Source organism: Sciurus vulgaris (genome assembly GCF_902686455.1).
Source record: "Sciurus vulgaris genome assembly, chromosome: 16".
NCBI classification, from domain to species: Eukaryota; Metazoa; Chordata; class Mammalia; order Rodentia; family Sciuridae; genus Sciurus; species Sciurus vulgaris.
The window spans coordinates 3,891,853-3,904,893 of record NC_136477.1 but is presented as its reverse complement, the minus strand read 5'-3'; the positions used below and the strand labels follow the sequence as shown (position 1 = coordinate 3,904,893).

Below are 13,041 nucleotides of genomic sequence, written 5' to 3'. Positions count from 1 at the left end.
GGAAGCAGAGCAGGGAGGGAATGTTCTTTGGTAACATCTTGCCTGGAGAGAACTCCCCAGGGTCCCCCGACAATGCATCATTTCCTTACAGGGACAGTGCCCACCCACCATGCCTGAACCACCTGTGCTAGGCCTCACCCTTTCAGGGTTCCAGGATCTCCCCATTTCCACATGGGGGAATGTGCTTGCAGCACAACATGCCCACGCAGACCCTAGAGCACTGGCAAACTGTGAGCCTGCCAGGGGGCACCTTTCCCTCAGTCGAGCAGCCACAAGCAGCCTGCTGGGAAAGCTTGTGCCACCCGCATATCTGGCCCCCAGTGGGTGTGTGGTCTTTCAGGGTACCTTACTGAACCCTGGGAGTCACTGAGTCCAGAGGAGTGACTTCTATGGATGATTGTCGTGCAGCATTTCATGGGAAGAAGAACCTCCCCCTCTGTGCACACAGGATCAGCTCTCCAGGATTCAGGGGGTACCCTCTAGTTGGAGAGCATGCTTGGGGGGTCAGCTCGGAAATAGTTCATTTAAGAAAAATAAAAAGTGCCCCAGGATTCCAGGACTGTAGAGGCCCAAGGCTGCGTATTTCACAGCAGCTGAAGTAAGGGAGGACATTAGATGACCAGCTGCTCCCAAGGTTGGCAGATGGCTTTGGGTCATTTGCAGTAATGCACCATATGGCATCTCTGAAAAGCCTGGCTGGACCCACGTGTGCCTTCTGCGCTCTATAGTGGTGTCAGCAGACCTGCTAGCTGTGGTTTGAACCTTCCACTCGTGGGAGCATGCCTGTCTATAGTTACATTCTGGAGTCCCCAGCCCCCACATTCAAACCACAGGTCTCACCTTTGGAAATGTGAAAATAGGAATCGCTGAGGTCTTGAGGACAGTGGGTCAGGAGCCCAGTTCTGAGTTGGAGGGGCTCCTGGAAGAGACCAAGCCTGTCCCAGCTGCTGCTAGCTTCCCAGCAGTGAGTGCATGGCTGTGGGCGGAGCCACACAGGCCATACCACGCCACCAGCAGTTCTGCATGTGGCTAACATGGGGACAGAGGTGGAGGAGGTGGAGGCTCCTGCTGCTGGCACTGCCACCCTGTGGGGACTCAGAGCTCACCAGGCAGACCTTTGTCTTTCCTATCACCCCAGAAACATGGCACATGCTGACATGCTGCCCATGGGGGACTGTGAGATAAATAGACTTAAGGCTCAGATGACACTTAGGGACCTCAAGGAGAAGGTGCCCAGGAGGCAGAGCCTCCTGAAGCCATTCACACCAAAGTTATCCATTAGGAAACCCCTGACTCACGTGAGGAAGAAGCCCCTGATCACAGAGCTGGCCTGGCAAAAATCTAACCCTCTGAAAAGAGTCCTCTGGGTCAGAAACACTCTGCTCAGAACCTTTTTTTTTTTTTTTTTTCTTTTTACCATCCAAGATGCATTTATTAGTTCCAGCTTACAGTAAATAACAAAAAGAGAAATAGTATTATCATTCAAATAATACTAGCCGGGCTGGGGTTGTAGCTCAGTGGTAGAGCGCTTGTCTAGCATGCGTGAGGCCCTGGGTTCGATTCTCAGCACCACATACAAATAAATTTCAAAAATAAAATAAAGGTCCACCAACAACTAAAAAAATTTAAAAAAATAAATAAATAATACTAGCCATATACTATTTTTGCTGTTATTTTTAGTATACTACTAATGATTCAAGAGGAAAGTAAATATTTGTTTAAAGCCTTAAATTATTTACATTAAAATGTTTTATGAAAACATTGTGTTTATTTGTCTGATTACAAAAGCTATAACAAGTTCAGAAAAAACTATTTAGGGTTATTTAGTGCCACTTTATATGGAGACCTTTCTGTGTTTCAATAGTCAAAACCATAAAATGACTATTTATTAAATATAGAAAGATTCTTGTTCACAGCACTGCCATTGCCTGTGTCCCTGGCCTCAGGGGACACCATGTGCTCTCCCCACCTGGGAATAGCAACCCTCTAGGTGGAGAAGAAGCAGACAATGCACAGAAGCCAAAAGCCAGGACCATGGTTCTGCTGGCATTGTATCGGCTGCGAGCTGCAGCAGGGGACCTGCCCACCTGTGGGCTGGGAGCCGGCCTGCTTCTGAGGAGTCCTGGTCACTGAATGTGGGGGGTGCCTAGCTCTAAAGTACACATTCGCTTCACGGCACAAGCCTGCAGTGTTAACAGTGGCAGAATTACAGGAAGTGCAGTGGAAAAACAGTTAAAACTCTAGACAGCAGGTCACAAAGTGTGATTAGCATCACAGTGTCCCGTGCTACAGGGGCTGGAAACACTGACCAGCGTCCACAACCTCCCAACGGCCCTTCTCACCTCTTGCTCCGCTGTGCTCTGGCCCTCCAGTGTCCCTGGGAGAGCGCTGCCCCTCAGGGTCTTGTCCACCAGGGACGTCCTCAGGGCATCCGCTCCTAAGCTTTTCTTTGGTTTGTTTTCAGTTTGGACAGCAGCTTTTATTGTGTAGTGTAAGAAAAACGTGAATTACTAACAAGTCTGCATTCCACTATCCCCAAATAAATGAAAGGTGTGAAAATCTTTACTTTAAAAAATCATGCCTAAAAGTTGAAAATGTTTAAACAATATGAAAATCTGTGTAGTGAAAAGTGCAGCGCACCCTCCAGGGAACAAGGGTCAGCAGACCTCGGACTTTACTCTGTTCTGGTTTTCTTCCTTGGCAGTTGTAAACACACACTTGAGATCATGTTTGCTTTTCGTCTTTTTTTTTTTTTTTTTTTTTTTTTTTTGGCAGTGCTGGGATGGACCGCACGGCCTGCGTTATGCTAAGCAAGCTCTGACCACTGAATCACTCCACCCTCGGTTCGCTTTTGATCAAAATGGATTTACATTTCCCTGTCTCACAGCTTGTTTTTCTCTCTGATGCTGAGGGGATCCTGCCGTCCTGCCTCTCTCTTGTTTTTTCCCCCGTTGAGATTCTACCCCCGTTGTATTTTAAATCCTCAAGTATGCAGCCCTTCGGCTAACTTCAAACCTCTGGGTTATTTCCAGCTCTCTGCCAGTATCGATGGTGCTGCAGCAGTTTCCGTGCTCCATCTGTCTCTGCCAGAGCCCTCCTCCAAGGGTTTCTGAGAACAGGGTCTGAGAAGCACCTTTTGGGCACGTTGGGTGTGATTTTCCCTTTCTGCCTTGCGTCCACCTGGACAAAGGCCACCACTCATCAGTGGGCTTTTCAAAACCAAAACCAAGTCTAATAAGAAAACTCTAAAAGCCTACAGCCATCCCAGAAGCCCTGGTACCATTTTGGCCACCCTGGCCTTACAAAGGTCCAGTTCCTATCAAATAATCCAGGGCACTATTGGTTCCAAGCACCCAAAGGTGGGCAGAAGCCTCCTGTCCAGTCCACTGCGTCTCACCATCCACTTAGGAACCACCTCCGCCAAGGCGTGGGAAGAGGCTGGCAGCCCTCTGCCCCACCGAGGCAGGGGTGTCTTGCCTATGTCTGGGAGCCGCTGGTACCCGGCCATCCCTCCCAAACCTTTGTCTAAAGCAGAGCCCTGCACCTGGGGAGGGAGCCTGCAGCATATGGAAGGGGTCCTTGTCTGTGTCTCTCCCATGGCCTCACCCAGGGAGAGCTCACCCTGCTGGGGCAAAGCTGGTGCGCTGGCAAGTCCTCAGGGCCCCTCTGGCCCAGGGACCACGCTCAGAGGAGCCATGTGAAGTCCACCCAGCAGGGTTCTGGTCCTGGTTATCTGGGCTAATGCGTCACCTTTTTCTGATTTTTGTGTTTTATTTTTAACAGGAGAAAGAGCCCCAGAAAAATGAGTCTAGCAATACTGAGGAGGAGGAAAACTGTGAGAAGAAAGACCAAGTTGCACAGCAGGCCTTTATATTTGGGCAGAACCTGAGGGACAGAGTGAAGGTATGTGATCAGGGGTCGGATGAGCTATTGAACCTCTGAGTTGATTTTTACTTCTTTTTTTCTTGTCATAATGACTCCATGTTCAACAAGAAAATCAGTTTTCCTTAAAGAAACAGGCAGTGGGGAGTGTGGCCCAGGGATGTCCTGTGACTAAACAGTCACCTGCCGGTTTGCAGTTTTCCTGTCCTCCCAGCTCCTAGCACACATGCTGCCTGCACAGGGCCTCAGAACCCTCAGCACTGGCAGCGTTTGGACTGATCCATTCTTAGTTGATGGTGGGCATACTGGGCCATGCAGGGTGCTAGCAATATCCCCAGTGTCTACCCACTCCAGGCCAGGAACACCAGTTGTGACACCACAGACATCCCAGATGTCCCCAGCTGTTCTCTGGGGACCAGAGTTGTCCCCACCCTATAAGAACCATGTTATCTTTCTATTGGAACCAGAGTACCTGACGGCAACACAGAAGGGAGGGCCTCTCGTGACTCCCTGAGAGCGTCCGTCCACCTTCAGCCTGCGCGCTGCGCTCCCTTTAGGTCTGAGCAAGGCGGTGCATCCTGGAGGAAGGGCCCGAAAGGAGAAAGCCGCCCAGCTGGGTGCGTCCAGGAGCAGACTCAGAAAAGGGGCTGGAGACCAGAAATACCCTTCGGGGGCACGCCCGGGGCCTCCTTCCTTCAACCAGACCCTGCCCCTCAGTGAATGGCTCCACTGGTGAGGGCAAGCCTCCAGCACCCACCTCTGGGGTCACTCATGCACCGGCCACAGCAAACCATCATCACCTTGTTTTTGTTATGGTTGTGACAGGTTCGCACTATATTGCCCAGGCTGGCCCTAGCTCCTGGCCTCAAGCCTGGAAATAGCTGGAACAGCAGGCACACCGCTGTGCACAGCCACCTTATTTTCTCAGAAACAGGTTGGGAGCTGGGCATAGTTCTGCACACATGTGATCTCAGTGACTTGGGAGGTGGAGGGAGGAGGATAGCAAACTCAAGGCCAGCCTTGGTAGCCCTCAAAATAAAACATAAGAGGGCTGGAGATGTAGCTCAGTGGTAGAGCACACCTGGGCTCCATCCCCAGTACCAAAAAAAGAAAAAGCAGGATGGGCAAGAGCAGGCATCTGTCACTGTCTGCCCTCCAGGTGTGTCAGTCGTGTCTGGAGACTTGAGTGGGAAGCTCTGGCAGTGTCAGGATCGCGTCTCTGGGCCCCATGGGCGGGAGCGGTGGGAAGCCCACAGCTCTGCCCTTCTAGCAGCTGGCCCAGAACGCTCTGCCATGGCTCTTCTGGCAAGAACTTCTTTAGAAGCTTGAGAGGTAACATCGTGGCCATCTCTGGGACAAGGGTGGTGTCACAGCTAGGAGTGTCCTGACATGGAATAGGTGGAGGACAAGGACACTGCCCAGCGCTGTGAAGTGCCGTGCCCAGGACACCCAGCCCAGTGTCCGTAATGCTCAGTGGGAAATAAGGAATCAGAAATCTCTGCTGTGACGATGCTGGATGGCACTTCTGCTGCTTGCTTTCTCACTCACTGTCCAGTGGAAGTACCAATCCTGAGGGACACAAGACAGGTGTCGCTGCTGCAGCTTTTAGACAAAGCTAATCCCTCTTGCCTGCTCCCTCTAGAGAGCAGGAGGGACTTGAAATTCACCTACACTAGGCCATTCAGGACTTGGCCACTGAACCTCAGGCCCAGTTCTCTGTCCCTTGAGTTTGCTGGTGTGGCTGCTTGAAGTGGGCAAGGTCAGGGTCTTAAAGAGGACCCTGGCGGCTTATAGTCAGATCTCGACTTCTCCACTGAAGGCAACCTTGAAAGAGCCTCCAGAGATGGTGCTTTTGTTGTGTCTGTAACCTGCTCCTTAAAAGACCCAATTGGCAAGCCTGGGCTCTGTGGATGGACAGAAGTGCTGGCCTGTACTAGCTTCAGGGCAGGTATTTGTGACAAGGTAAAAAAGCTTCCTTGGGGCTCCGTGGCCTGTTTTTGTATCTTAACCACTAAAAGCAAGATGTGAAGTTGGTTACAGCCCCACACCCTGGTACACGCAGCGTGTGCACTCAGCAGGCGCTGTGCCTCAGAGCTGTGCCCCACAGTTTAGGGCCCTGCTGTTGCAATGAAGTGTTTCTGTTTCCAGCTGATGAATGAGAACACTGACGTGGCTGGCATGGAGAATGCCGGACATCCTGGCTCGGACACGCCAACTGCGACCAACTACTTTCTCCAGTATATCAGTTCCAGGTAGGTCCCAGCCCCAGGGCCAGCATCAGTGCAGGAGGAGGTGGTGGGAGAGGCCCTCAGCCACAGTGGGACCAGTCAGGCTCATTCCACCTTGGGCTAGGGGACCTTGATGGCTGAGCCAGGAGCCAGCCCAGTCTGTCCTTGTGGTGCAGAACAGGAGGAAGCTGAAGCCAGCAGAGTCAAGGTACCCCAGGTACCCCCTTACTCCCCTGGGTGAATCCATGGGGCCAGGGTTGTCCCAGAGAGCAACAGACCTCAGGTAGGACCAGAGTTCAGTGTGGTCATCAGGGGCATATGGAGGATACAGCCCAGCCTCAGAGGGACCCTCTCACATGGACCAAAATACTGGAGCAGAACTGATAGGCCCAGTGGCAGCTTGGTCAACTCCTGTGGCCATGAGGGCCACCCCAGTATACCTTAGCCTGGCTATATCGGGTGAAGCCTCTGTCTTGCCCTGGCTGGTGCCTGGGGTGCTGCTCTCCATGGAGCTTCAGAAGGAGGGGTCTCCCTACTTGGGAGACAGGTCTTCAGGGCTAACAAATGTGGCCTCTGCTGTGCCATTGGGACCCTCCACCAGGCAAGCTAAGGCTATTGTTTCTGCGTGGCACAGTGTGCATGGCCCAGAGACTGGATCCCACTAGGTGCCAGTCCATCCGCAGAGGGAAGGGGGTCCAGACTACTTGCTGCCAGAGTCCTTGTATACGTGTGTATGTACGTGTGTGTGCACGCGCACGCGTGCTCCCCTTCCTGCATGTGCATGCGCACGCGTGCTCCCCTTCCTGCATGTGCATGTGTATGTATGCGTGTTCAGCGTGTTCAGCACGTGCACGTTTGCCTGACTGCATACTGAGTACAGTCTCTTTTCCAGTTTAGAGAATTCAACCAACAGTGCCGACGCCTCCAGCAACAAATTCGTCTTTGGCCAGAACATGAGCGAGCGTGTTTTGGTGAGCAGCCCCTCTTGGCACTGTTTGTCTTGGAGCCTGGAAGCTTTTAGCACCAACCCCTGATTGAGAAGGAATGTGGCATGTGGCTACCATGTCTCTTATAAAATCAGGACTTTTAGTTGTAAATAAGAGAAAGATGGTCAGGCTCAGACTCAGCTTGAAGATGGACTGGACCCTTGACCCCAGTGGCCCAAGGAGGCTGCCCAGGCCCCAGCCTTTGCTCTTCCTTGTTTCCTTCCTGCCATCTGAGGCTGACTTAGTCCTGAGATGGGCTTCCCTCACAGCCAGGGCTCATGCTCCATCCCTGAAAGTCCAGCTGGAATGAATGGCAGGTGGTGGCCACATGCTGCTGGCCCCCAACCTCCACCCAGGCCACAAGTCTATAGCCAGTGGGGGCAAGTCTTTGGTTCCCTGCTGAAGCAGAGCCAGCCCTGTCTGTGGGACAGATCCACCTGGGCAGCCGTGCACACATCATGCATGGCCAGGGCACTTTCTGTTCTCCGAGAGCCTGGTCGGCATGGGAGAGGGCTCTAGAGTGCTGTCCCTCCTTCCTCGTGTTCATTCCTTTTTCCTCCCAGTTGAACGGCCGCATTCCCCTCCAGTTGTGACTGTGGGGAAGGGAAGGCTGTTCTGGCCCTCGTTCTTTCCGGCTCTTTCCGGTTAATAGGAAGTTGACGTACTTCTTTGCTCTCACATTGGTACTGCTCTCTTCCTACACAACAGTCTGTTCCCAGAATGCCTCACGGCTCTCGTGCCTGTGTTGGCAGTCTGCTGATGATGCAGGCCTCCTGGGATGCTGGGAGAGGCCACGTTCCCAGGGCTCTGGACAGCTCTGGGGTGTTCACACATGATGTGCGGGGTGGCCCGGTTTTGTAGGACCCAGCCGAAGAGGGTCTGGAGCTGCTCTCACCACTTGGGGGCTTCTCTTTCGCAGGCCCACCCCCAGCACCTCACAGCCTTCCTCCTGGTGTGCTTTTGTTTCCCTGCAGAGCCCCCCCAAGTTAAACGAGGTCAGCTCAGATGCCGGTAGGGAAAACGCAACTGCTGAGTCTGGATCTGAGTCATCTTCCCAGGAGGCCACCCCTGAGAAAGGTATATCCTAGTCCTGCAGGTCCGCTCGGGGTGGCCAGTGACCTGGGACTCTGCATTTCTCTGCATCCCACCCGGGAGGAGTGTGGCCCCGACTCCCCAGCAGTGGCGATCACTTGAGAACCGGTTCTGAACAGTATGAGAGCAGGGCTGTGCCCACTGGCCGTGTGCTTCAGCAGCCGTGTGGCCAGGCGTGCCAGTGCTGAGGCAGCAGGCCGGGAAGGTCCTCCGCTTTCTGTCTCACTGTCCTGTCCTCTGCTGAATGGGAAAGCCGCAGGTGGTGGCCCAGATGGTCTCCCTGTAGGGTCCCCTCCAGACACCACACCCCCAGGCTGGCCTCCCCAGGGCGCACCAGTACTCTTGATCCACTGGGCGGTATCTCCTCGCCTCTTGCCAGAAAAGTAGCCAATCTTGTTTAGCTGATAACATTGCAGAGTCCCTGGCCGAGTCAGCAGCCGCCTACACCAAGGCCACCGCACGCAAGTGTCTGTTGGAGAAAGTGGAAGTGATCACTGGGGAGGAGGCAGAAAGTAACGTGCTACAGGTGAGCGCAGCAGGGACCTGGCAGGTGTCCATAGCAGTGTCCTTAGCAGTGGCCCTGGGCCCTCACAGGGCTTATCAAGGATACAGTGCCCACCCAGGCCTTTCTTGTGCTGACCGTGTCAGAGTTAGAGGCTCTTGGAGGCGGCTCAGGGAATGAGGCTGCTGGCACCTCCTCTCCTTAGCCAAACTGAACAGCTGAATCACTTGTCACGCTGGCACCCCGTGGTCACAGTGGGGAAGAGACCGGCTGTGGCCAGAGCCTGGTTCCCCTGCTAAGGCACACCCTCTCGTGTGCTGGACGCTGCCTCCGCCTTCCCTCCCTGCACATGATCTCACCGTGCCTCACCAATCTCACGGAGTGCCATGGGCTTCCAGGAGTCCCTCCTTTCTGCCCCACACTGTTTCTTCAGTCTGTTCATGATGGAAGACACGGGCAGAGCGGGGTCTGCAGTCTCCCCTCGGAAGGACTAGTGAGGTTCCTGCTCTGTGCCTCTCTCTTGTTAACCTGTATGAAGCTCAAGTCGCCTGTTACAGCACAAGTTCAGGGATCCGTGCATTTGCAGAATTGTACCACCATCACAACAGTCTAATGTAGAACGTTTCATCCCCTAAAAAGAAGCTCCATTTCCACGAGCAGTTACCCTTTGCCCTCCCCAGCCCCTGACAAGCACAAATCCACTTCCTACCTCTGGATTTGCCCTTCCTGGACATTTCCTGTCAGTGGCATCCTATCCTCTGGCCTGTCCTGTCTGGCTCCTCACTGAGCGTGTTTCTGGTTCATCCGTGCTGTAGGCGTCAGAGCCTGGTTCCTTTGCACAGCTGGAAAAGACTCGAGTGTGCTGGGACTACACTCGCGTGTCCACGCACCAGTTGATGCTGGGGGAGCTTTCACATGGATGTGGTGCACACCAGGACGGGGGATTGTTGGCCAAGTGGAAGCCGTGTTCAGCACTGTGAGGAGCTGCCTGGCTGTTCTCCCTCTGCAGTTCCACCATGTTATCCCCTCCAGAGCTGCTGAGGGTCTCTGCTTCTGGCCCTCCTAGTGGGTTGCGGGGAGGTCTTTGTGGTTTGCTTTTTTACTGAAATGATTTTTTATTAAATGTCTCTTTAATACTGTTCAACTTGGCCTAGTTTAAGGGCAGGAAAAAAATCTGGGCAAGGACCTGCCATGGCCCCATTGCCATAGTTCACTGGCCCTGGTGGTTCAGGGTTGTCCGTGGCAGTAGCCAGCCGGGCCCTGCTCACCCAAGGCCGTGTGTCTCCAGATCCAGTGTAAGCTGTTCGTCTTCGACAAGCCCTCACAGTCCTGGGTGGAGCGCGGCCGGGGACTGCTCAGACTCAACGACATGGCATCGGCCGACGACGGGACGTTGCAGTCCCGACTTGGTGAGCCGCTGGGGGCGGGGCTGCCAGGTCTCCTGAAGGTGGGAGTGGCACGGGCCCTATGGGGAGGGCTTGGCATTGTTGGAAGATGAGATGAGGAGGACCTTTGCAGAGGGGAGTGGAAACCTGACCTGGCCTGGGCACGGGGGCAGGTCCCAACAGTGTGGCCAGACCAGGGACTCCAGCTGCCAGGCCTTCCAAAATTGTTCCTCAGTGTTGAAGTATTTAGCAATTTTTTAACTTGTTTTTACTGAGAAAGTGCCAATTTTATGGTAAAAAGGAAAAAGAAGAAATGCAACATTAATCGTAATTTCTTTACAAAGAGAAAACTCTGCTCATAACATTGATTCCTCCTGTTTTGTGGTCCTTTTTTAAGGAAATAGGGCAATTTTATATCCTCCTTGTTTCACTTGCTATTTGTGAACATCTTGCTATATAAGCGTTAAATTTCCCTCTAAAATAAAGATTATCAGCTGGACACAGTGGTCATCCCTGTCATCCCAGCTATTCAGGAGGCTGGGGCAGGAGAACTGCAAGTTCAGGGTCAGTCTGGGCAACTTAGTGAGGCTGTCTCTCTCTCAAAATGAAATTTTAAAAAGGGCTGGGGATGTAGCTCAGTAGAAAAGCACTTGTGTAGCATGCATGGGGCCCTGGGTTCCATCCCCAGTATTGCAAAAAATAAATATAACAATTGACTGTGAAAACTTCTACAGGAATGTTCTGCTGGCACTTTAATCTATTTAATCCCTTCTCTGTTGATATACTTGTAGGTTGCTGCAGTTTTTTTAAACTACCATAGATAACAAGACTGGGCCATCTTTATACGTTTTATTTCCATAAGCAAACCTGTTATAAAAAATGAGTGTGCGCTCACACGCACACACACACTTGAAGAAAACTGTGCATGTGTGTTTAAAAGGAGCACCCGCTCATCTTTTCTCATCTCTAATCAAAGTGGTTTTTGGCCTTTTTTTAAAATAACAATGTGGGTTTCTGGCCTGCGGTAGCTCATGTTCACCTTGAAGCATTGTTTTACATAGTTCAACTCAGAAACCTCCCCGAGGTCAGAGCAGAGATGAGAATCGTCCTGCTAAGTTGCCCAGGATGGCTTCAAAATTGCGGTCCTCCTGTCTCAGCCTCTCGAGTCACTGGTTTGCAGGCGGTGGCACCACGCCATGCCCAGCTTGGATCTACTTTTGCTTTTTTCTCATGGAAGCATTCAGATGTGTGACAGAGTGTGTGTGGTGCACGTGGCTAGGGTGCCCCAGCTGTTGTCAGCCCATGTGGTCGGCCCACCACAGTGGATCCCTCTCCCTCACCAAGTGCCACCCTAGGTGCCCTGTCCCTTCTCCACCCCCCATGTCTAAGGCAGACACCTGGCCCAGGGATGTGGACACAGGGAGATCTAGCTGAGAGGTCCCCTGGCAGAGGTGACGACTTCTAACGCTCTCCAGCGGGCAGAGCTGGGCAGGCAGGAAGACGGGACTTAGCCATGTTGATGCTGTGGGCACAGGCCAGGTACATGGGCCCTGGCACTGTGGGCAGCATCCAGAGGCAAGACCTGTCCCCTCCCCTCCACAGTATGCTGCCCTCAGCCCTGGCTTCCTTCTGGTGGAAGCTCTAAGCAGCGATCTTACCTTCTCGTTTTCCTAAGAAAACTAGAGGACTGGGCCAGGACTTGGCCCAAGAGTGGGACAGTCAGGAGGGCCCCTGCTTCCTTTGCAGCATGTGTCCCAGGCAGAAGGTGCAGATGTGCAGTCTTCACCACGGGCCCTCCGTCTCCTGCTTCCCTCTAATCCCCGCTTTCCTGAGGGAATGGCTGTCCTGTCGCTTGCCCATGTGGACCAAACAGAACTCTCACAAGGCTGGACGTGACCTCCAGGCACTGGCCTGCCACATGAACCTGTGGGGCCACTAGTCCACCAGGGTCCCGCAGCTGGGCTGGGAGAATTGCTGGCTGGCAGTGTTGGGTTTTCCTTCAGGTCGTGGCTTCTGGCAGTGGGCGGGGAGGGGGTGCCAGGCTGAGTGGCCTTGTTGGTTACAGTGATGCGAACCCAGGGCAGCCTGCGGCTGATCCTCAACACCAAGCTGTGGGCCCAAATGCAGATGGACAAGGCCAGCGAGAAAAGCATCCGCATCACGGCCATGGACACCGAGGACCAGGGTGTGAAGGTCTTCCTAATCTCGGTGAGCCAACCTCAGGCAGGTTGCTGGGCTCTGAAAGGAGGCTGCACCCCGTAGCCCACCTGCCTGGACTCTGGGAGGCGGGCTCCTCTGTGGGTGTCATGCAGACTCATGCTCTAGCTGTGGAGATGGGTGGGCTCTGGCCCAGCTCACCCAGAAGCCTCACCCTCTGCGTCCTTCCCCTTGCCTCCCATTTAGGGGCTGGCCAAGGTCAGCAGGGTGCTTAGGACAAACAGCCCCACGTGTTGGTCACCCCCATCCTGTGTCGTGTGAAGGGGTGACGCACAACACGTGTCACCCAATCCTAACTTCTGTGTCCTGGCCTCAGGCCAGCCCTGACCTCCTGCATCCTCCCAGCCACCTTGGCGTGGGGATGGTGTCCCTTCATGGAGCGCCTAGCTGGCCTGTGGACATGACTAATGGGCAGGTCAGAGCCCCTTGCAAGTGGGACACCTCACCCCCCCTCCCCGGCAGGATGGGTCCCAGGGCCCTCACGGTTCCCTGCCTCCCCCAGGCCAGCTCCAAGGACACCGGCCAGCTGTACGCAGCCCTGCACCACCGCATCCTGGCCCTTCGCAGCCGTGTAGAGCAGGAACAGGAAGCCAAGACACCCGCCCCTGAGCCTGGGGCCGCCCCATCCCACGAGGAGGATGACAGCGATGATGATGTGCTGGCTCCCTCGGGGGCTGCTGGGGCCGGTGAGCCAGGCACCGCCTGCCCAGGAGGGGCCCAGAGCTGACCTCCCGGCTCCTGCGGGCCAG

General features: G+C 53.9%; 1 protein-coding gene across 8 annotated transcripts in view; it reads left to right on the top strand.

The window, feature by feature from the left end:
* RANBP3 (RAN binding protein 3) overlaps window positions 1–13,041 on the top strand; it is a 56,059-nt gene that overhangs the window by 42,793 nt on the left and 225 nt on the right. For 5 of the 8 annotated variants that reach the window (XM_079115328.1, XM_079115327.1, XM_079115324.1 and 2 more), the window contains 8 exons: window positions 3,784–3,903; window positions 6,031–6,134; window positions 7,003–7,081; window positions 8,071–8,173; window positions 8,590–8,714; window positions 9,979–10,099; window positions 12,141–12,283; window positions 12,795–12,978. In XM_079115328.1, coding sequence (XP_078971454.1) covers window positions 3,784–3,903; window positions 6,031–6,134; window positions 7,003–7,081; window positions 8,071–8,173; window positions 8,590–8,714; window positions 9,979–10,099; window positions 12,141–12,283; window positions 12,795–12,978 — 979 coding nt within the window. The remainder of the gene's footprint in view (window positions 1–3,783; window positions 3,904–6,030; window positions 6,135–7,002; window positions 7,082–8,070; window positions 8,174–8,589; window positions 8,715–9,978; window positions 10,100–12,140; window positions 12,284–12,794; window positions 12,979–13,041) is intronic. The other 3 variants (XM_079115329.1, XM_079115325.1, XM_079115323.1) reach the window with 1 other exon arrangement.